This window comes from Meriones unguiculatus, chromosome 3, assembly GCF_030254825.1.
Source record: "Meriones unguiculatus strain TT.TT164.6M chromosome 3, Bangor_MerUng_6.1, whole genome shotgun sequence".
NCBI classification, from domain to species: Eukaryota; Metazoa; Chordata; class Mammalia; order Rodentia; family Muridae; genus Meriones; species Meriones unguiculatus.
In genome coordinates this window covers 24,354,107-24,379,438 of record NC_083351.1, presented here as the reverse complement: position 1 = coordinate 24,379,438, position 25,332 = coordinate 24,354,107, and the positions used below count along the sequence as shown (strand labels likewise).

Sequence of the window (25,332 nt, the reverse complement as noted above, 5' to 3'; positions counted from 1 at the left end):
AGGTATCTACGACTGACTATATAATTGTAAACCAAACAAAGTACATAACTCTACACTGACATACCTTAACACTGACAGGTAATATTGTATATTTACTATATAGAATATGATGCTTAAAGTATATCTTTATGGTAAAATAGCTAAAGTTGCTTAACATTTATTACCTCTTTGTTATAAGAATACATGAATATAAGAATTATATCTTTGTTATAAGAAATACATGAACTCAGATTTTGGGGGTAGGAGGTGTTTTTGGTTCTTTTCAATAAGGTTTATCTGTAGGTAAAAAGCCCTGGCTGTCCTGGAACTCACTCTTATAGACCAGGCTGTCCTCCAACTCAAGATATTCGCCTGGTTCTGCTTCCCAAGTACTAGGATGAAAGGCGTACATCACCACACCAGGCTTCTGAAGTCGTGATTTAAAATATACTAACTATAGCCACTACGTTTTACAATAAGAGATTGCTTGAATTTATTCCTTAAATTATAAGTCACCAAAATACCAACATTATTAATGCATCAATTTTAACTCTGAATAAAACTAGACAAAATTTCCTAATCTACCTTTTAATCAACATGCATGGCTCTATATCACTTTCAACCACAAGCACACAGGAGAAAGATGAAAACTTTAGTACCACTGGAGCTTCCCACAATAATTGTTTTAAGATGAACACACCCTTTTCTAAAAGATTTATTTATTTTATGTGTACAAACACTCTGTTTTCAGGCACACCAGAAGATGCAATCAGATGCCATTACAGATAGTTATGAGCTAATGTTTACCAGGTGACATAGTACCATGTCTGTGCTATGAATTGAACTCAGGACCTCTGGAAGAGCAGCCAGTGCTCTTAACTGATGGAGGAGCCATCTCTCCAGCCCAAACCCATCTTTTCTTAAATGCTCAGTACAATCTGGGTACTCAGCGAGGCAGAAGCAGGCAGATTGCTGTGAGTTGGAGGCCAGCCTGGTCTACAAAGTGAGTCCAGGACAGCCAAAGCTACACAGAGAAACCCTGTCTCAAAAAACAACAAAACAAACAAAAGCACAGTATAACATCTTCAACTTTCACTTTTTTTCAGATTTTGAAATAGTTGCATGGATTTTACTGATTAAGCATCCCTGAGCTGAAAATCTTAAAATACTCAAAACCACAAAATTACTGAGTATTATTATTTTGCTACTCAAAAAGTTTTAAATGTTTTTTTCAGTTTGTGAATCTCAAACTGAATAGCCTTGCCTTAAAGAAAAACCTCCCAAACAAAACTTTGATTTTGTGTCCTCTTCTTTTATGAAATAACAGGGTTGCAAAAAAAAAGCAGAACTTCCAAAGGAAATTAAAAATCCAATCTACTGAGGGATATATGAAATGCAGTAATTTAAATTGCAATGCCACTGTATAATACAAACAAATTTAACTCTTTCAGTTATCCCAGAGAAATGAACACAAACAGATGTGCATAAGAACTAGGGAGATAGCACTGTGGTTAAGGACACTCGCAGCTCTTCCAGAGGACCAGGTTTCAATTCTCAGAATCCTTATGACAGTTCACAGTAGTCTGTTATACCAGTTATACACTCTCTTCTGACTTCTGAGAGCATCAACCACACACATGGTATAAAGACATACATTCAGGTAAAACACTTGTGAAAATGAGATAAAATAATTTTTAAAAGTTTAAAAGAAATGTGTATAGAACTAAGTTCTGGAAAAGTATCTATATCCACTCTTAATTTCTGTTACATTTCTGATCTAACTAAATTAAAACACAGAACAATGAGCACATGTAAACACTGGAAGATAAGTAAATCACAGTTTAAACTGAAAGGCCAAAATGTTTCAAAACACCAAAAAAGTATAATTCCTCTTTTCTTTTTCCTTTTTTTTTGGGGGGAAAGGGGTTGTTGGAGGAGGGGGGTTTGAGATAAAGCCTTTATGTAGCCCTGGCTGTTCTTGAACACATAGAGATTCATCTTTCTCTACCGCATGTACCAACCACAGTGGCCAGCCTCTCTTTTTCTATGAGTTGCTTTAGTAAACACTTATTATGTGTAAGGGTAACCTTAATATTATTCAAAAACATCAAGATAATTAAGTCAAGGTTCATGCACATTTTTGTTAGTAACACTGCAATAAAACTTCTAAATCAGTTCACAGATACCGAAGTGTGTATGTGTGCTGCAATTACATACCAGGAAACAAAACTTAAATATTTGTTGTACCTAAGATCTACTGTCAATAATTTCAAAATAAAATGCTGCTGTGCTAGAATAGTAGAATGCAAGGAATCTTAACTAAATGAAAGGGTTAGTTTCAAAATCACTTGTTAAAAACCAAGCTGAACACTTACTTCCCACTCAGAAAAACTGAAATCAGTGACAACATAGTAGCACTAAATAATATGGTATTTTCTTTCTTCTTTTACAAAAGAACCTACAGCTAAGTTGAAATTCAAATATAGCACACAGGTTAAGAAAGAAACACTAAGAGAAATAAAGAAACAGAAAAGATAATTTAGAACTCTGCTATACTTTGAGCAACTTGAACAGGTCTTCTTGGTGAGAGGAGGTGGTGGGCGGGCAGGTGGGACTGTGTATCCAGTGAGGCACAGTGTGGAGCAGAAAAGCTGAGTAGACCCTTTCCTCTGATAAGCAGTCTGCCCCTTCTGAAGGATTTTTTTACAACCAGAACAGGAAACGCGAACAGCTGTGGCTGGAACCGAAGGAAGCATTTTATTCATGCCAGGTGATGCCAGGGAAGGCTGAAAGCCAGTAGTCAACTGTGGAGCTTAAAAAAAGAAAAAGAACATTCAAAGGAAAAAATTTACTTTTATCTTGCATTTTAAACATTGGTGCTTTCTCTTCTAGAGCTAGTATGGAACCCAGTACTAATTATGGAATATTCAATGTAAAGGATTCTAAATGAACAGAGAGAACAGCCTAGTTTATTAACACAAAGAGAAATGGCATATAATTTATGTTGACCAGAATAAATACAATTCATTTATTTAGGTCTAATTCTTACCAAGAGGACTGCTACTGACTGAAAACACAGCACTAATTTTCAGTTCCCCCTCTTGAGTTTTCTGCTGTTGCCCATGACTATACTCCTTTAAAAAAGAAAACAAGAAATAAATAAATAGAGAAAAGAATAGATTCCTAAAAAAATCAAGACATTTACTACAGCTGTACAGAGGTAGAAAATGTATACAACATTAACATTAATAAGAAATAGTGAAATACAAAACAGTAAATAAACCATAATTATAAAGGCAAAATGTTTGTATATGCTGAGAGTAAGGAGGGGGGGAAAATGTTAGCTACCAAAACAGCCTGACACACTTAATAGATTTCTAAATTACTTCTGAAATTCTTCTCTAATGTCACAGCACTTTAAATTTCTGTTTATTATAAAAGTAATACACAATCACAATAGAATACTTCGATAAGTAGAAATAAAAAAAAAAGCTACTCTCATTTCCATCGCTCCAAAAGGGCCGCTATGACTATGTATATTTCTTTCCAGGCTTTTCCTTTCTCTAGTCAAAAAGTTCATGAATTCTTTACAAATTATAATTATTCTAAATAAGTTTTTCTTATGAATTCATATTCTGCTCATTTAAATTATTATATATTCTTGCATATTACTCCCAAATAACTTCTAATGGCTAAATATCAGCATTTATAAGACTTGAGTTTAAGAACCAAAGGTTTTAAAAGAACATTTTTAAAACTATATTATTTAAATCACTTAAAAGGAAAAAACTTAGATTTATTTATTTATATATATGAGTTTTTGCCAGAATATATATGTATGTGTACCACATGCATGGCTGGTACCCACGGAGGACAAAGAGGGCACTGGATCCCTGGGACTGGAGTTACTTATGGTGCAAGCATCACTCTGTAAGTGCTGGGAAACAAACGAAAGTCCCCTGTCGTGTGGTCCAAACCACTGAGGCGGCTCTTAAACAAATTTTAAATGCAAGTAAACATTTAAGTTATACCTATAGCACACGCCAGACTTCCTTTATGTATTTTTCAGGGCTGTTCTGTACAATTATACTGCTCAACTGTAACAGCATTAAGTAATAGTTGTTTTTGTTTAAAATATTTACCACAACAAAGTTTACAAAAATACTACAGAGACTGGTTGCTCTTAGAATTCTGGGTTATCAGACATACTCCCTTTGGATGTTGGGAATATCAATACACTATACAGCCTTGAGCAATACTGATATTGCTGACATGTCATATTAAACAGCTGCTAACATGATGTATGTACACTTGATTCAGGCATAAAACGAAGAATGCCCAAACTTTCTGCAATTATAACCGTATTTTAACACAGTAATTTTCTTTTGGTGTTTTGTTTTTGGTTGTGAGACAGGGTTTCACTGCAGAGTCCTAAATGGCCTGGAACTGGCTAAATAGACCAGACAAGGCCCGAACTTAAAGCAATCCTGCTGCATCCCAAATCCTGGGATTAAAGGTGAGTACCACCATGAATGACTAACACAGAATATTTTTAAAATGAAGATTTACATAAAACTCCATGGCTAACATAATAAAATTATAACTTTAGCTAAAGGCAGGATCAGGATTATTCTTTTTTTCCTACGTTATGTCTCAGGCATAGTACTGACATCTAACTGTAACAATATTGGTCTATTTAATGTTTGTATACATTCAACACAATCAGTGAAAGAATGCCATGATGAATATCTTTAAACCTTAAAATAGAATCACCACTAGGTTACAAGATCCAGTACTAAGGGTTTTGAGACATTATGAATTGTTTTTGTCCAAACAAAACTATTAATTTTTTGTTTCCTGTTGTTGATTTTTTCTCTGTGTAGCCGTGGCTGTCCTGGAACTACTTTATAGACCAGACTGGCCTCAAACTCAGAGAACCACCAGCCTCTGCCTCTGACAGCTGGGATTAAAGGTGTTCACCATCATACCTGGTTCTCAAACAAAACTGTTCTTACTCCAGCAAATTATAGGGAAGAAAAAAACAAGCCAATTGAAAGGCTTTTCTACTTATTTTAACTTGTTCCCTTACAAGTGCATCATGATATGACAATATTAACCTCAGTAGCATTTGTATCAACATTTCTTTTGAGTTAAATTTTTTATGTACTAAGGTTTCCATTTATGCCAAAATTCTGACAATCTTTACCTTTGTGATTTCTTCTATCTCTTACAAAGTTTTACTTCCATAATAAAATAATAAGGAAGTGGTTTCACTGTTTATAATACAGTCCTTTAATCCAGGGATCAGCAAACTTTATCTGCAAAGGGCCAAATAGTAAATATTTTTGACTTTGCAAGCCATATGGTCTGATCTCTGTCACAACTGCCCAACTCTGCCCTGGTAGAGCAAAAGCACCCACAGACAACATGTAAATAAATGAACATGGCAAAGTTCTGATAAAACTTTATTTGTGAGAGCAAATAAACATAGGGTGGGTGAGATTTGACTAGCCACTGATAATCTGTTATGCTGGCTTTAGATCATTTTGGGACTGGAAATTTTTCTTTCACTAACTATATAGAAATAGAACATTTTTTTCTTCTTACCATGAATACACCAAATCCTGGGAAATGCCTATCATGAGCCATCTCTTCTGTATCATTATCATTCTGGTTAATCTTCTATCACAGTATTCTGATGAAATTACACAATGTTGAACCACTTACACTGTTTTCCATCCAACCCCTCCAAATGTTTTTGAAAGTATGTACATACACTAAGTGGTTGTACACACCACTCCTCAAAACATCAGAACCTAATCACCAATATGTTCATTCTATTTATCAATTCTGCATCTTACTTCAGGAATAGTTGACAACATTAAGACTTCTCATGTTTTTTTAAAAACTGGCTTCATCGTTCATTTAAATCATCTTCTATCTTACAACTACTTTTTGGTTGCTACTGGGAATACTGAGTCTCAACTGGGAAACTGACCCATAGAGTTACTATTTTACCTACAACTCAACTACCACCAGTTCTATTCATTTTCAAATAAAGTGATTACTTTATTTCCCATTTCTATTACCTTTTCTTATTTCCTTTTTAATATATTAACATGTTTTGGGCCAAAAATCCAGTAATAATGCTAAGATCAATCAATAATCTGTATTATTTTAGTAATTACACGAGGTTCCTATGATTTTGTTTTCAACTCCAGTTTAATCTAGCATAAGTTATTTCTTTGCCATAACAAATATATGTTAAGAAATGTATCATGAATTATGTGACATATCATTTGGTATCAAATAAAAGATACTGATACTCAAAATAGCACTGCTGGTGAAAGAAACTTTTCTTTTTTAAGACAGGATTCACTGTATAGCCCTGGATAGACTAAAGCCTGTTATGTAAATCCGGCTGCCCTCTAACTTACAGGGCTCTGCCTGCCTGTCTACAAGTGTTGGCTTAAAAGTATGCACTGCCATACCTGGCAGATATTAACTACTCTTGACATGTCTATACATATATTTGAGAGCCCATTTCTTTAAGATTCATTCAATTATTTATTATATATACAGTGTTCTGCCTGCATGTACGCCTACAGACCAGAAGAGACACCAGATCCCATTATAGAAAGTTATGAGCCACCATGTGGTTGCTGGGAATTGAACTCTGGACCTCTGGAAGGGCAGCCAGTGTTCTTAACCTCTTAGCCATCTCTCCAGCCCTGAAAACACACTTCTAACAAAAAATTATTTATCTCAGAAAACTACAGAAATATTAACAGTCATTACCTCTTCCCAGTGTTCTCCAGTCCACTTTTCTTAATTCTGGGATGGAAATTCCCAAACTTATAACACTTATTTAAGCCACTGATGTGAATTATTCATAGTAGGGTAAGGAGGACAGGGAGAGGAGGGGCAAAAAAAAACAAAAAACAAAAAAAAAAAAACTGCTTTATCTTTTCCTTGCTGAACACAAAGGAAAGCCTTATCAATATCACAGAACAATGATGTTGAAAACAAACATCCTCTATGGCCAAATAAAAAAAATAACTAAAGCAAAGCTTCAACATTCGCATGACTCCATTACACTTGTAAATAGTCTATGAATCATTAGTGGAATAATTAGGCAATTTGCTTCCCTATCTTTGTTTATTTCAACAAAAGACTGCAAATTAGTTCTCTTTTTATTACTGAGAAGAAAAAAAAAGTGAAAATTTTAACATTAGTGCTATCTTTCAGATTGTATGGAAAAGATTTTTTTTTAAATGAGCTCTTTGTATCTCCTAAAAGTTTCTTTTTAAAAACCCTACCTAAACATTTTTAATCAATTAGTTACAGAAAGATAATCTAACAAAAATAAGGCCTAAATTATAAATCTAGATTGATTTTTCCTGGCCATGTAACCTTGAATAACTAAATTAACCTATGGAATTTACCTTCCTCGTACAGACACAAAATAACATATTCGCTACTTTGACCACACACAGGTGGTAGTACATATAATATAGTACATATATAAACATATATAAACATATATAAACATATATAAACATATATAAACATATATGTACTATATAGTACAATATAGTACATATAAAAACATCTACAACTATTTTTTTCTAAACTACAGTAAAAACCATAGTAAAATGCAATAGGATTAGAATGAATAAATGAAATTGAAAAGCCAAATGACTGTACACCAGCTAACAGAAGCAAGAAGATGACGGACAAGTAACTAAAAGCAAATGAATTAGCAAAGAGATACACATACAGACATTCAGCATCCTAGTGGTTTGGATAATGACCAAGTTGAACTGTAAAAAGCACAATGAAAGCAAAGCTAAAAAGTTAAGCACACAGAAAAATCACTAAACTGAAGATCAAAGGTTGACCACAGTCACGAAATGTCAGTATTTTAGGAGTATTGTTTGTGAGATCAAATAAATAATACTTTTATAATCCTTGCTTCTAATCTATGGAGAAAGAGCAAAATTAATAAAGTGTTACACAGTACTGAAAAAGCAATGATCCAGGAGGGGTATGGATGAGCCTAAAGAAGGGAATAAAATGTGGGCAGGAAGGGAAAGAAGACAGGAGTGAAAAGGAAAGGACCAGCATCTAGAGTTGTAACTTGGCCTCCTCCCTTGGAGGATTTCTTGAACTACCTAAATGTTAATCTTTCTAATAACAGGATTGGTATGACTGACAACAGAAACAACTGCTCATGAAAACCTACCCCTAGCCACCCACGTGTCCTCTTGTGGGGGCAGGATGAAGAGTACTCTGTGGTCCTCTATCTCCCAGAACCTATCCACAGACTGCCTGTCTGCTCTCAGCAGTGCAAACAAATAAGTAGTAAAGCCTCTGAGGAAGCTGTTCCCATAATCATTATTTTATAACACATTTTGTAATTTTGAGTAAGTGTATGAAATACAGGCATTGCTATCCATTCCATCCTATTGATCCTCTCTAGCTACTAGAGGCTCTGCTTTAAAAACAACAATAGTACTAATGTTCCCAGTGCCTTCTATTCCCCACTTATTTACTAGCCTTAGCCTTTATCATGAGGGAAGCTCAACGGGCGATATACAAAAGAATGTTTAGTACCCTCCCAGCATAATGATTTCTTAGAAATTTTCCATGTCCACAGTGGGAATATGGAGAGGTTAGAGATCTTCCCCATACAGAGACATGTATAATCTTCATAGGAACACATGAAGACATGAATTTTCCCTGCCTAATTTATACCTAATTTGGGACATTTATACCTAATTCAGATATAGAAGATTTTCCCTTCTCTTGTTTCTACAAAGTACATTTAACCTATCATCTATTGAAATATTTTCATATTCCTTCTACTGTCTTTTTTGAGCCAACTGCACTCATTTTCATCCAATTTCTTTCATTCAATTAGGTCTTCAGTACTCAATTCATCTTATGGGCCTATCCCTTTAAAATAATAGTTACTCTCAAGAGGTCAAACCCTACAGCCTGAAGAAATAGGACATGTCTCAATGATCTCTCTGCCTCTCTCATTGTATGTCTGTCTGTCTCTTTCTCATAATTAAGCCATGTTCTGGGCTAACAGCTCCTAATTTATGGTACCTGGATCTTACATGGTCCTTGACATATATACTATGCTGAACTAAATCATGTGGTATGAAACCTTCTGCCATCCCACGAAAAGATATAAAAAGCCACTGATTTTTCCTTGTTGGGATATTTCTATGAAAGTTCATGTCTCTAGGTTTTTCCCTTCATCACGTCATGGTATTCCTCTTGCTCCTACTTTTAAGCTGTTCTTAGTAAGTCTCCTCTCCTCATTTTAAAGGGAAGTCTTCTTTTTCCTTTAAGGCCCTACTATGCTGTTTCTGATACAATGTGCTATTTTGAATGGTTTCCTACCTCACATGACTTCTGTGGTCACAGTGCCCTCTCCCCCAATAAACACCATTTCTGAAATATGTCAGTGCCTTTCACAGGCCACCTGCTTCTCCCCTTAAATCTTACCTCTGTAGCTGTCTAGACTTTTCTCTCTTTAATCTAAAAAAAAAAGTAGTCTTCTATAGTAATTATTTTTGGTCCCCAGGATTATCTGGCAGTGTACGAAGATATTTCTGATTGTTACAACTGGAGAAGAAGAAAGTTGCAAGCAGTACCACATACAGGTTAAAAAAAAAAAAAAGCATGTTAAAGATTCTCTAAGACACAGAACAAGTCCTCATAACAAAGAATGGTCTTGCTCTAAATATCAGTTGTGCTGAGGTTGAGAAATCCTGCTCAAAAAAGCTTACACGAAAAATTCTCTTCCACATATGTCTTGTTCACAAATTCCCTAGTATAACAGAAATAAGGAAAAGGTAAACTTCCTCAGATTATATATTATTTCATAGAAACAACTAATCTATGTTATCTTCATTTTTCACTTTCTGAATTTATGACATCTGAACAAAATACAGACTACCTTCAAATAATTGTTACTATTATGTATTGATTGCTTAAATTCCTTGCTAAATTTCAAAGTAACTACAGTGTTTGCTGTAGCTTCTTTCTTCCATTCCAACCACTGTACTGCAACGCCATCAACTGCATGGGTAACCTAACTGACTATATGATTTCTTTTGGAGGATTCCTATGACTTACACTTCCAGAACAGCCTTGAAATAGCACAGCTCTACCTTTGCCTTTACTACTCAAATGTCTCAAACTTGGAATCAGTAATCACTCACCAAAGCCTCCTTTCCAATAAACTGGTTCTTCAATTAACCTTTCCAAAGATAATAATGTCCATTAGCCCTCCTGGAAGACAGTTAAATGCATACCTAACCTGCACCTCATTAATAGCAACTGCAACTGTTTATTAGTCTCCTCTGTGAATTAAGTCACTCCACAAACTCATGTGCCACCCTCCTCCTAGGTCTTCAACCTCATCTGCTGTCTCAGTCTTGAAACCTCAAAGACTCACCAGTCTCCTAATCCTGTACACTAAAATGTCCACAAAAGCCACAGTGCTATTGAAGACAAAGAAGATCAAAAGCCTTAATTACCCTTAAGGAACATTTTCATGTAATTCTTGCTATAGCCTTGCAAAACAATTCAAGTTGCTTCAATCACAAATTCTTTTCATCCTGTCAAACTATTTCTTAAGCACTTCCTCTTTCAAATGAGTAAGTTGATGTGTGGAACAAAAAGAAACAGGGAGGGGAAAGGTGAAGTGTTTACTTGAGCATTTTCAGGTTCATCTTTAACTCTGTCTAGTAGTCCCTGCTGAGGCGCCACTGCTTTGTCATACTCATCATCCAAAGGTTCTTCTTTAATTCTAATATTTGATGCAAAGGAATTCCCCAGTTCCGAACCAATGGATTCTTTATTGGCAAATGGGTAGCTGGAGTCCTAAAACACAATATAAAGGATTAATAAATATTCAAAATAAAATTATTCCTCTTCAGGGTTACTGGAAATGAACTCCATGCCTATACCTAAAAGATGATGCACTATAGGTCTAAATAACAAACACAAATAAAGAACCTAAGAGCCAAAGCTTTTTAGAATATATCCAAAGATGCTCTTGTGCAAATAACAATTGGGAAAAAAAAAAAAAAAAAAAAACAGTGCTCTGTCTAACACAAGCAAAATTGTTTAAGTGACATAAAGAAAACTTTGACACTTGCCACGGTTAACAGCAATCTACATACACACTGAAAACTTACCCTAAAGTTTGTTTCTGGGTTTTGTGGTAAATGAGTATGTAATGTTTCTTCAACTTGATTAGCTATTGAAAGAAAACAAACAAACAAACACATGTATATGAATAACAAATCTTATAAAGAATGACCTAAAAGACTATTATTTGAAATCATCTCTCTATTCCAACAAAGATGTTTTCAAGAGTGAACTAGGCTCCAATGAACAACAACAACAACAAAAAGTTCCATACACCCTGGTCTCCCCTACCATTCAGCCTTACCACACACCTCTCTTTGCTCAAATAGAGTGGTGACTTGATTGATTCACTATGCTCTGAAAACTGCTCTCCTGTGAGTTCTGCTAAGTTTACCAGGTCTCTCCTGTCTGCCCCAATATGTATAAATTCCAGGCTCTACTCAGTTCAAAACTCACCTCTACAGAAAAACACTCTTTGTGCCCTCTCTCATAAGAATTTTATGTGAGTTGGGAATGTGGCAGTGGCAGAACACTTGTCTAGCATGCACAAAGGCCCAGAGGTTAATACAAAGCATTTGAGGGAAAGAGGGGCACAAGGCAAATTTAAGGTATGGAGGCTCACACCTGTTACTTAATACACTTAGGAGACAGTCAGGAGATCTGCAGCGAGCTCCAGGCCAGCTAGAGCTACCGATTAAGACTCTGTCTTTCTCCAACATGAGAAAGCAATCACTCAACTGTTACTTAAACATTGCAGTGCCCCACGCAACTTCTTCTATCACTCTCTTATCTCACATATTCAATCTTGGGCTATTCAATCCATCATTAGCACCTGAACTTGTCTTAGCCCTTCTACTACTACGCATTATGTTCCTTTAGAAAAGGGACTTGTAGAATTTCAATATGCATTACAAGATACTAAAATACATTAATTACATATATTAGAAATAAAATACAACCTTTCAGAGCCTTACATATAATATATACTCAAAACAGTTGCCCTTCTTCACAATACTGGTTTGTTCTTTCTATAATACATTTTCCCTAGGATTTTCTGAAGAAATACATGGATTGACATGATGTACCTGCTTTCCTAAGCATCAATTTAACATTTGGGAGTGAATTATAATCTTTTTGTAAAAGCCTAGGTCCCAAGAATACAAAGAAGAATAAGATACAATCTGACTGTCAAGAAATAGAAACAAAACAAGCCAACAAATACTATAAATAATCAGGCATAAAACAAAATTATATGAAAATATAAATAAGGAAACCATTCTTAGGAATGACTATAAAGTAGTAAAGATTTAAGAATTATCCTTCATTGGCTAAGAAGTAATTTTACAGGTATATATACACAGAGAGAGAAAAATGGCATACAAATGAAACAGCAGGAAAGAAAAGCATGTAAGAAATGTATGATATATTCAAGAACTAGGGCTGGAGTATAGGGTGCCCTGTGCAAAGAGAATCAAAAGGAATTTCAATGAACTCCTAAAACAGAAAGTGAGGTAATTGGTTTCAACTCCCTGGTTTAAACTAATAGGTAAGATAGCAATTTAAAGCAGTGCTTACAGCACAAAGATGCTGACTATGACCAACTTCATATTCTAATGTTCAACCAAAGAAACTAAACAGGTAATACAAGTATCTAGCCTTCTTATCAAAAATATTCCAACCCAAAAAGAAAAAAATGTGGTTTACAGCTATTTTTCAACTACTTTTACCACAATGAAATGTTATGGGGAGAAATTCAATCACTTTGTAGAACAAAGAGATAATAAAAATGAGAGTTTACAAGAAATTTTAAATTGTTCATATTTCACTTAATATAAAGAGTAAAAAAGCTCCATTATCAGTACTTTGTTATTGTGTTTTATGGTTCTATTATTGCAACAATTATTACCTGCTTTATCAAAAAAACTGCTTTTCAACCTTGAATCCAAACCTTTATGGGGTTTATCCAACCGTTTCTCACATTCATGATAGGTTAGGTCTCTATTTTTCTCCTTTCCAGAAAATGTTTCTTTGCTGTTTTCTCTTACTAAACAAAAATCTTTTCGTATTGATTTAAATACAGAAACCTGATCAAACTGTTTAGGAAAGTCCTTTTTTAATTTATTCTGAATTTGTATTTCACTTTCATTGTCTGATTCATGATGAGAGGCTCGTCTCTCTATTTCCAAACTATCATCAGTATGAATTGAAGAAACAAGATTGTCCTTTGAACTAAAATCCTGTTCATCCTCATTGTCACTACTAACGACTGGAATTCCCGCAAGATCCCCAGAGTTCAAAAAATAATCATCTTCATCCAGTAATGAATTTTCAGATCCTGTTTGATTCGGCATCCCATAAGACATGCTGGCAAGGGTAGGAGTTAAGTTGTGGTCTGTATCTTCAGACATTTCTGTATCCATGACACCACCTTAAAAAGTAAGAAACTGTTTAGACAAGTGACAATGCTGAAGATGACCACAGTTATAAGGTCCGTCTTCTATTTAACAAAATATTTTTCTTCTTTGTCTAACAAATTAGCGGTCATGTTACCATAGTATTCATTTAACATTTCTGGTAAGATTATCCCTATCTGACAGTTAAGGAATCAACAGACCTAAACTTGAAAGATTAATTCAGATTAGGAAGAAGGCAATATAATATAGAGAAAAGAGCTCCAACTCCAGAATCAGAACTATTTTGTTAAAATTACAGAAAAAAAAAATCTCAGTATATAGATATAAAAGAATCTTAATACTCACCTTGGAAATTAATCTGTGGTGAGGCTTAGTGACAATTATGTATAAAAAAAGCCACTTGCAAATTAAAAAGCACAGAAAGGAATATGAAAATGATACGTATAGTTTTTATAGTGTATTCTGCAGAGATAAGACCAAAACATTCACTATGATAGAAAACAGGATTTGGTCCCAGAATCCCATTTTCTCTGCACTAACACACACTAACACAGATATAATAACGTTAAGATTTACTATGCTAAGTGTGCAAACATAAAAATTAAATTTAGCTATTCAGCTAATCTTCATAACTGTATGCTGAAGTCTGTCCTATTATAAAACATATATTCACCACCTTTCCTTCACATATTTGTTTTTTTTTAAAAAAAGTCTTACCCTGTTTGTTCTACTTTAACAACCAAGTATTAGTTCACTGAGCTCTTCATTTCTCTCACTAGAAGCACCACAGCGACATCAGTCATATCCAGCTGACTTACTGCTGGATAAAATTTATGTCTTTGAGTTTGGACTTCTTCCAACCTACTGATTTTATACTGTCTCTATTCATGGCTTCGATATTAGTTTTTCAGGATTCAAGTTTCTTCTTTCATACACTCAGACTACATTATTTTATTCGTTTGTATAGTTTTGACATAGACTCTTGACTTTCTCTCTTTCTTTTTGGGAACCATGGTACCTCAGGATGAAAGCTAGGGTCTTTCTTATGCATGCTGGGCAATCACTTTCCCACAAAGCTATCCCCAAACCTTAACTTACTCTTTTTTCCAAGATAGACTTAGTGGTGCTAGGGAGATGGCTCAGTGGTTAAGAACACTGACTGTTCTACCAGAAGGCATACGTGGACTCCCAGCACCCACATGGCGGCTAACAACCCTCTATAACTCAAGTTACAAGGGGATATGATGACCTATTCTGTGCACATACAGGCAAAAACAAAACCCATAAAACATAAAATAAAAATGAGTAAATCCCAAGGAAAATTTAAATATCTACGCTATGGAGCTTCCCCATGGAACTCCAAGTTAGCATCTCTAAGCTCACACTCATTTACTCATTTCAAGCATGCAGTTCTTATTTTTCCCTCACTTGATTAAGTGACTCACAAACTAGCAATTATTCAAAAGAAAATTATTTCATTTCTCCATCCTATGAATAAATTCTATTAACTGTATTACTTCTCTAAAATGCATTTCTTCTATTCAACATCGAATTTTTACTGTCCAAATCTCTACATGCACTCCATTTTCACTGCTTTAATTCTACATAACTAATTACAAAGCAACTATAATGTAACAAATCCTATGTATAAACCACTAAACAAATCCTATGTCTAAAATTTAAATGGTTCAAAAGTAAGTAAACACCTTGATAAAAACAAAATAAAGGCTTAAAGACAGAAAATATTGATAACATACTTCTTTAATCAGTTCAAAAAGCTTTCTGTGGTTGGCTTTTTAACCTGGGTCTATAATCTAATAAAGTCTTCTATTTATTTGTTTATAATCAAGACTTACCTATGCAGAGTCCAAATAAAAGTTTCCTTCAAGTTTCCCTATCCAAAGTTATCTTTCTAAAATGTAAGTTATTTTATATCCCTTGAAGATCATCCATAGTCCCCTGTTCTCTAAGGGAGAGATGCATCCATTTACAATATATACTGTGGTAAAAAGGAACTATCCCCAGATTATAATGACAAATGGTGAAGATTCTACTAATAGCTGCTGTTACTTAGAGCTACAAAAGTGGTGGTGGTGGTAGAAAAACAACCTACAAACAGTATGACAATAAAAAAAATATATTGGAGCACATAAAGAAATAAAAAAGAAAGGCCTTTATATTTTTACATCAGTAGAATGCTTACAGATTAGTGTGAAATAAATAAAACTGGAAAATCCTCCTTGTATACTTTCCAAAACAGTTCACAAAGGCTGCAGAGCCTGCTCAGTGTGACGGCACTCAATGTTCTTGGAGAGAGCTGTGTTCAGCTCCTAGCACACACATGGTAACACAGAGCCATCTGTAACTTCCACTTCCAGAATCTAAGGCCCTATTTTGGCATGTGCAGGCACCAGGCACTCAGGTACACATACAGACATAAGAACACCTATACACATAAAACTTAAAAACCAAATCTGTAGAGTCAGGGATAGTGCATCACAGCTTTACTCCCAGCACTCAAGAGGTAGGCAGATCTCTGGGAGTCTGGGGTTAGCCTGGTCTACACAGAGTGTTCCAAGACAGCCAAAACTGCAGAGGGAGAAAGAGATCCTATTTTTTAAAGAAATTAATTTGAAATAAAATAACACAATAAAGGGTAAAACAGATACTAACCTCCCCCCACTCCCTTCTTTTTTCTTTTGAAACAGGGTTTCTGGTTGTCCCAGATCTGGCTCTGCAGACCAAGGTAGCCTTGAACTCAAAAAATGTATATGTCTCTGCCTCCCAAGTGCTGAGATTAAAAGCATGTGCCATCACACCTGATTCAGATGATAAAATCTTAAAGGAAATGTACACTTAAGGGTTCAAAAATGAGGTATTAACATGCCTAATTTCTCATCAGAGTACACTTAATATTAAAAAGAATAATAATTCTAATTTAGGATATAAAGCTGGAAAGGAAAGTAACTGACAAGCTAGTATTCAAGAAAGACTTTTCATGAATACCTAGAATACATTTCCTATTTCCTTTTAAACTGCACATTAGTGAGCCATGGCCATATTTTGGGGGTTTTTTTGTTGTTGTTGTTTTGGTTTTGGTTTCTCAAGACAAGGTTTTTCTGTGTAGCCTTGGCTGTCTTGGACTCACTTTGTAGACCAAGCTGGCCTTGAACTCACAGAAATCTGCCTGCCTCTGCCTCCCCAAGTGCTGGGGTTACAGCATGCACCATTGCGCCTGGCTCATATTTTGTTTTAAATGAACTAAAACAGCAAAATATAAAAATGATACAAGAAATATTTGTAGATATTCACATGAATACATTTCTCAATAGGAAATATTGACTATTTCTGGGTCACCCAGCCCAGTTGTGAGCATTCTATACAGCTAACATTGTCCTTGGGTATCTAGTCCTCCTGCCCTAACTTCTCAGGTGCTAGAATCAGGGGCATTCACTACCTTGTCCAGCTGAAATTAAAATGGTAAATTCTACACTATACAAATTGTACTCTGGGGGCTGTAGAAATGGCTTAGAGATTAAGAATACTGAATGTTCTTTTAAAGGTCCTGAGTTCAATTTCCAGCAAACACATGGTGGTTCCTAACCATCTATTGTCAGATCTGGTGCCCTCTTCTGGCATGTAGTGTACATGCAGGCAGAATACTGGATGGATGAATAGATGGATAGACAGACAGACAGATAGATAGACAGATAGATGTTAATAAATACAATAATAAAAACAAACTGCATTCCAAAATATTTTTTAATTTAAGCTATAGAACGTGTCAATTAGATGTAGATTTGGAATCACCAGATAAGACACCTCTGAGTGTAACTACGAGGATGTTTCCATGTTTAACTGAGCAGAGAAAACCCACTCGGAATAAATTAAAAGAAAAGTAAAGGGCTGGAAAAAGCAGTTCAGCAGTTAAGAGCTCTTGCTGTTCTTGTAGAGGATCAGGGTTCAGTTCCCAGCACGTATAAGGCAGATCACAACCAAATAAAGGATAACTTGTCACGCCAGTTATAAAAGATCTGATGCCCTCTTCACCAGGCACAAATACTGCCCATTTATACAAAACACAAACATTAAAAGATAAACAAACCTTAAGAAAGAGGGGGAGAATGAAGAAGAAAGCCTGGCACCAGCATTCAGCTCTCTCTGCACTATAACCTTAAACTGCCTAATACTGCTGTCGCCATGCTTTTCCCTGCCATGACCAATTGTGTTCCCCCAGAACTATAATCCAAAATACACTACTTCTAATTTATATTGCTTCTTGTCACGTGTCTAGTAATAGCAACAGAAAAGTAGCTAACATAAAAGAAAAGAAAGATACAGATTACCCCTATCCATAATAAAATAAGGGAAAATACTAGAGATTTTATTGAAAACTGAAAATAAAATAGTGGTCACATTCCACCTGCAACGATTTACATTTAATTAGCCAAAAGGCTAAGAAGCAGTAAGTTTAACTAATTAGATGATTTTCTGAGGGTGGCACATTCCAGTATAGCCAAGGATAAACAGAAAATGCCTGTCTTGAAAACTGAGAGACAGACAGACAGACAGAGACTGACCACCTAAATAAAATGGATAGGTGTTTTAGAAATAACTAATTAGTAAAACAGAGATAACTGACTAATATTACATCAGTTAAAGAAAGCAAATTCATAGTTTAAAATCTTCAGGTCAAGCAATCTTCATGACTGACAAGATGGCTCAGGAGGTAAAGGCACTCTGCTAACCCTGATTTCCTAAATTCAATACCTAGACAAACATGGTGCAAAGAGATAACCACCTTCTCTGACCACCACACAAGCACCATGGCACACGTAATACATACATCTCTGTGTGTGCACACATGTACACACACACACACAAACACGAGTAAATGTAATTTCTAAAAATAATTTTAAGGAGAGAAAGCTCCAAATATCATAGACCTGCAGTCCTAAAACTCGAGAGGTAGAATCAAAAGCATTACGAGGGCCAACCTAAATGACACAGAAAGACTGTGAAACAGAAAGGAAAAGGAATTTAAAGAGCAAGGAGACAAAGGCTACCTTTGTTTTATCAGCAAATTCCACACACATACACACATACACACACACAAATTAAAAGCTGCCTCCCATGGTTGTGCATGTACTTGGGAGGCAGAGGATCGCTACATTCAAAGACAGTGGCGCATACATACTTCTCAAGCCCGTCTCAAAAAAACTCAGGACTTTATAATTTTATAAAAATTTTGAAAGAAAATACTAACAGATATACTGTATAAAAGTATTACTTTCAGCCATTTTTGAAGACAGAATGAGATTATACTTGATTCTGTATATGCATATGAGGGGTGGAAGGGCATATATGGGACACACATGAATGTTAGGTTAGTGGACATGCAGGTTCGTGTCCTGCTTTATTATTCTCAGTTAATTCCTTGAGACAGAATCTCTTAACTCTTTTGGCTAAAGCTACTTGGCCAGCAAGAGCTCCAGGGATTCACCTGTTTCTACCCTCACCACACTCCTCTAAATACTGGAGTTAGTGCCCAGCTTTTTTGTGGGTGCTAAGGAGTCTAATTCATAATCCAATGCTTGTGGACAGCAAGCACTCTTTCCCACTGAAACAGCTCCCTAAGCTCATTGGTTCTTTTTTTGGTTTTGTTTGTTGATAGTCTCTCTACATAGTCCAGGCTGTCCTGGAACTCACTATATAGACCAGGCTGGGTTCAAATCCACAGAGGCCTGCCTCCCAAGTACTGAGATTGAAGGTGTGCACTGGGGCCTATTTGATAAAAGTGAACAGAAATTATAACCACATGACAAATGATAATAACTAATTCAAGTGGAATCAGGAATCAGCCAAAGGTGACTATTACCTTGAAGGTTATTTAATGAAGTCCTAAAAGTTTTATCAAAGAGAATTTAACTTCCCGGCACTGCAAATAAACAGAGCAAAAAAGAAATTAGGTAATTTGAGCAGTCACTGGGAGAAAAATTTTTAGATGCTAAGGTTCTAAGTGTACCACTACAGACACAAATTTATTTTAAAATCTTATTGCATTTATTAAGGTATGAGTTATGTAAATCATTCTTGTAGTAAGAACCTACACATAAAAATTCATTTTCAAAAGTAACAAAATTCAGGAACAGTAACATAAAAAGGGCATAATACTTCTTATTCAAAATAATCATAAGCCAGGCATGGTGGAGCACGCCTGTAATCCCAGCACTTGGGAAGAGAGAGGTAGGTGGACCTATATGAGTTTGAGGCCAGCCTGGTCTACAAAGTGAGACAGCCAAGGCTACACAAAGAAACCCTGTCTTGAAAACCAAGAAAAAAAAATAAAAAAGGTGTTTGTAACAAGGTTAATGTAAAGTGATCTGTTATTAATAAAAATAGATAATAAAAGCATTGATTTGTGGATTCATTGGCTCAGTTGGTAGAGTTTACACCTACCAAGCATAAAGCCTGGATTTTGATCCCAACATCAAACAAACCAAGTGCACTGGCATAAACCTGTAATCCCAGCACACAGGAAGGATAGGCAGGAGGGTCAGGTTGTCCTTACACAGCAAGCTCAAAGCTCACTTGAGAAACATGATACCCCACCTGAAAACATATAAATAAAACCATAAACTCTTGAAAAAGTGTATGCATGTGTCAAGTAGAATTACAACTTTATACAGTTTTTAAATTTTTCATCAGTCTCATGTAGTCTAAGCAACCACTTTACCATCCAGAATCTATATACACAACCTGATAAAATTTTTAAAAACTGTACAAAGTCATGTTAAAATGTAGCATATTAACGAATATCTTAAGCCAAGCAGTGGTGGTGTATGCCTTTAACCCCAGCACTCAGAGGTAGATGACAGCATATCTCTGAGTTTGAGGCCAGACTGGTCTACACACTGAGTTCCAGGACAGCCGGAATACTGAGAAAACTTGTCTTGAAAAAACATACATACATACATACATACATACATACATACATACATACACAACTTAAAATGAAAAAAAAAAAAAAAAACTTCAGCATGTGAATAACCCCTGTGTACTAAAGTTACTAAAGCAGGAAGATTACTTGAGTGTTTGAGATCAGCTTTAGGAACACAGAGTGTCTCAAAACCAAAAGGCTGGAGAGGTAGATATCTCAGTGAGTAAAAATTCTTACTGTGTAAACAGCAAGAAGACCTGAGTTCAAATCCCTAACACACTGGTAAAAGCCAACATGGGGTAACCTCAGCATGGGAAAAGGAAGAAGTCTGCTGACAATCAGTCTAGCTAAAGAGAAGTTTCAGGTTCAGAGAGAGACTGTCTCAGAAACGAAGAGAGCTACAGAGAAAATATTCAGCATTATTTCCCCCCAATCTTTGCATATGCATATATATACAGATGTACAACTTCTCTACACCTGTGTGCAGACCACACATAACAAACAAAATAAAGCAAAACAAACTGTTTAGAAGTAATAAATTAATAAGCAACAAACACTTGGACTTAAGTTTTGTGGGGTGCTAAGTACAGATCCACTAGCATCCTTCTACATGCAGACATTCAGCTGAAGATGTTTTCTTTTTTCCGCTGTATGACTTTGACTTCTTTGTCAAAAATCAAGTATCTATAGGTGCGTAGGTTTATTTCTGGGTCTTCTATTCAATTCCACTAATCAACCTGTTTATTTTTATGCCAATCAAAAGCCTCAACATAAAACCAAATACACTAACTCAAATAAAAGAAAAACTGGGAAATTGATACAGGAGACAGCTTCCTGAACAGAACACCAACAGCTCAGGCTCTAAGATCAACAATTAAGAAATGGAACCTCATGAAACTGAAAAGCTTCTGTAAGCAATGGATGCCATCAATAGGACAAAATACACTAGAAAAGATCTTCACCAACCCTACATCTGCTTAACGGCTAATATCCAAAATATATTAAGAACTCGAGAAATTAAACACCTGGAGAGGACAGAAGCTCCACAAGGACCAAATATATCAGGGCACAGGACCATGTATGGATATAACCTAGAACCCCTGCTCGAATGTAGCCCATGGTAGCTCAGGTTCCAAATGGGATCCAAGGGGAACAGGGACTATTTCTGACATGAACTCAATGGCTGGCTCTTTGACCTCCCCACCCCACCCCCTGAGGGAGGAGCAGTCCTGCTAGGCCAAAGAGGAAGACATTGCAGCCAGCCCTGAAGATACCTGATAAGCTAGGGTCAGATGGAAGGGAAGACCTCCCCTAACAGTGGACTTGGAAAGGGGCAGGGAGGAGATGAGGGAGGGGGCTACAGCTGGGATACAAAGTAAATAACCTATGATTAATATTAAAAAAATAAAAATTATTTAAAAAAAATTAAACACCAACAAATCAAATAATCCAATTTTTAAAAATGGGGTACAGGACTAAACAGAATTCTGAACTCTAACGGCCGAGAACTTTAAAAAATGCTCAATGTCCTTAGCCATCAGGGAAATGCAAATGACTCTGAGATTCCATCTTACACCTGTCAGAATGACTAAGATCAAACACTCAAGTGACAGCACATGCTGGCCAGGATGTGGAGCAAGGGGAACCCTCCTACATTGCTGGTGGGAGTGCAAACTTGTACAACCACTTTGGAAATCAATCTGGTGCTTTCTCAGAAAATTGGGAATAATAGTTCTATCCAAGACCCAGCTATACTGCTCCTGGGCATATATCATAAAGGTGCTCCACCACACAACAAGGACATTTGCTCAACTATTTTCATAGCAGCTTTATTCATAATAGCTAGAAACTAGAAACAACCCTGATGTCCCCCAACCGAAGAATGAACAGAGTATTCCATTTACATAATGGAATTTACATAATAGAATTCCATTTACATAATGGAATACTACTCAGCTATTAAAAGCAGGGAAATCATGAACTTTACAAGCAAATGGATAGAACTAGAAAATATTGTTATGAGTGAGATACTTCAAAACCAGTAAGATACACATAGTATGTACTCACTTAGAGGTAGACATTAGCCACAGGATTGCCGTATTACAATCCACAGACCCAAAGAAGCTAAGTAACAAGGAGAGCCAAGGGAGGATGTTTGAATTTCACTCAGAAGGGGAAACAGAATAGACATCAGAAGTAGATGAAGAGGGAGAACTGGATGGGAGAGGGTGTGGGGAGGGGAGCAAAGGTAGGGGTCAAATGTAAGGAGAGTGGGGTGGGAGGCGAGAGGGCTGAGAGAGAAAAGGGAAACAGGAAGAGGACATATCTAGAACAATCTGGAGGACTGCAAGAGAGTGGTGGGCTCCTAGAAGGATACCAGGGTGACTAGCTGAGACTCCTAGACGCGGGAAACATGAAGACTGAAGTGGCCACCTCCTAGCCAGGCAGAGCTTCCAGTGGACGGAGGGGGACACCAACCAATCCACAAAACCTTCAACCCAAAATTTACCCTGCCTACAAGATGTGCAAGGATAAAGATGGAGCACAGATTAAGGGAATGGCCAACAAATGACTGACCCAACCTGAGAGCTACCCTATGGCAGAGAGCCAACTTCTGACACTGTTAATGATTCTCTGCTTTGCTCTCAGACAAGAGCCAAATATACCTGTTCTCTGAAAGGCTCCACCTATGGATGGAAACAAATCCTAAGACTGCATCTAAACATTAGGTGGGGTTGTGGTAGTCTTGTACAGGAGTGGGGAAAATGGTAGAAGGACCCTGAAGGGACAAGAATTCCACACAAGACCAACAAAGTCAACTAATCTAGGCCCAGGGGGCCTTACAGAGACTGAAGAGCATGAAGACAGGACCTAGATCCCCCCCCCAATACATATGTAAAACTGATGGGCACCTTGGTCCTCATGTGGGTCCCCTAGCAAGTGGATGGGAAGAGGGGCTGTCTCTGACATACTCTATTGCCTGCTTTTGTGTCACTTTCCCCTAGCGAGGCTGCCTTGTGTGGCCTCAATGGAAGAGAATGCACTTTAGTCCTGATACAACTTGATGTGCCAGGTTGGGTTGATATGAGGGGGTGGGGAGCTCCCCTTTTCTGATGAGAAGGGAAGGGGGAAGAGGGTGGGACCAGAAAGGATGGAGGGGGCTGTGATCAAAATGAAAAAAAAAAAATCAACTGAAAAAATTATTACGGAAAAAAAGTAGCCAGGCATGGTGGCGCACACCTTTAAATCCCAGACTTTGCATGTGGATCTCTGGGAGTACAAGGCCAGCCTGATCTACAAAAAAAGTCAAAGATAGCCAAGATTATACAGAGAAACCCTACCTCGAAAATCCAAAAGATAAAAATAAACAGCACCTTGCCTCAGCAGGTAAATATCTGCCTGATATAATAAACCTAATTAAAATATAATTATATTTATGTTTTATAAATATAATCGCCTGCTTCATATATGCCAGATCCTAAATTGATCTTTGCCACCACTAAAAGGAAACTATATTGGGGAGAGTGTTTAAAAAGGAAATGCATGGGCTGGAGAGATGACTTAGACATTAAGAGCAGTGACAGCTCTTCCAGAGGTCCTGAGTTCAATTCCTGACAACCAAATGGTAGCTCACAACCATCTATAATGAAATCTGGTGCCCTCTTCTAGAGTACAGGCATACATGCAGGCAGAACACTGTATATATAATAAATAAATCACTAAAAAATAAAAGGAAATGCACATCTGTAATCCCAGCACTCCTATATAATCAATATGGGAGGTGGATTAGGAAAATCACCCATAAACTCAAGAGCTGGATAGCCTAGAGCATGAAGCATGAGCAATCTTGTCTCAAAAAGTTGTTAACTGATACACACCTCTACCTGTCTCACATACACAGAAATACACAATCTCTCTCTCAAGTGTATGCACACACACACACACAACATACATATAACATAAAAATTATTTAGAAGAGAAATGTATGAAAACTATCCATCTTTTTAAAATGGGCCGGCTTTCACCAGGTGGTATTGGTAGCACATGCCTTTAATCCCGGTACTCAGGAGGCAGAGGCAGGCTGATCTCTGTAAACTGGAAGCCAACCAGGTCTACAGAGTGAGCTCCAGGACAGCCAGGGCTGGGCTATACAGAGAAACCTTGTCTTGAAAAAAACAAGAACAAGAAAACCCAGTAGCCAAATTAAATAGGGCCTAAATGCTAGCTTTACTTAACAGCCTGTAACTATAAAGCCAACAATTAGAAGACTGATAAAGGAAGGACTGCTCCACACTGAAGGCCAGAATCAGTCACAGACTGAAATGTTGTAGGGCCAGAAGGATGACTCAGCAGTATCTGCTCTTCTCAAGAGCCTTGTTGGGTTACCAGCTCTCACATGACAGCTAATAACCATCTGTTACTCCAGTTCCAGGGGATCCTCAGTCTAACCTCTGTCAATAGGGTATGCATGTGATGCACAGACATACAAGCAGGCAAAACATCCATATACATAAAAGTTTTTAAAAACTTAATTGCTAAAATAAGAAAACATGAGTACTAAAATTCTTTATAGAATTATTTTCTTTTACTGAAAGGCATCATATTTAGATAAACTGAAAGATATTAATAAGTTTATTGACAAGATTCATTTGTCCATATACTTAAGGCAAACCCAATCAAACCCTTCTACATTTTTTTCTATTTTATGGTTTTGTTTTGCTAAGAAAACAGCAAGAGATGTTCAGTTCAGTAGGAGCAGTGCAGGCCATTCATGTTACAAGCCCTGAATTCCACTGCCAGCACCATATAAGCCAGGCATAAAAACAT

The 25,332-nt window shown here is 36.5% G+C and overlaps 1 protein-coding gene across 7 annotated transcripts in view; it reads right to left on the bottom strand.

Moving 5' to 3' along the window:
* Zmym4 (zinc finger MYM-type containing 4) overlaps nucleotides 1-25,332 on the bottom strand; it is a 121,096-nt gene that overhangs the window by 53,938 nt on the left and 41,826 nt on the right. For 4 of the 7 annotated variants that reach the window (XM_060379532.1, XM_060379536.1, XM_060379533.1 and 1 more), the window contains exons 3-7: nucleotides 13,058-13,579; nucleotides 11,199-11,260; nucleotides 10,711-10,881; nucleotides 3,029-3,113; nucleotides 2,536-2,791 (exon numbers count right to left, since the gene is read on the bottom strand). In XM_060379532.1, coding sequence (XP_060235515.1) covers nucleotides 2,536-2,791; nucleotides 3,029-3,113; nucleotides 10,711-10,881; nucleotides 11,199-11,260; nucleotides 13,058-13,579 — 1,096 coding nt within the window. Of the gene's footprint in view, nucleotides 1-2,535; nucleotides 2,792-3,028; nucleotides 3,114-5,185; nucleotides 5,307-10,710; nucleotides 10,882-11,198; nucleotides 11,261-13,057; nucleotides 13,580-19,443; nucleotides 19,504-25,332 lie in introns of those variants that run through there. The other 3 variants (XM_060379535.1, XM_060379538.1, XM_060379537.1) reach the window with 3 other exon arrangements.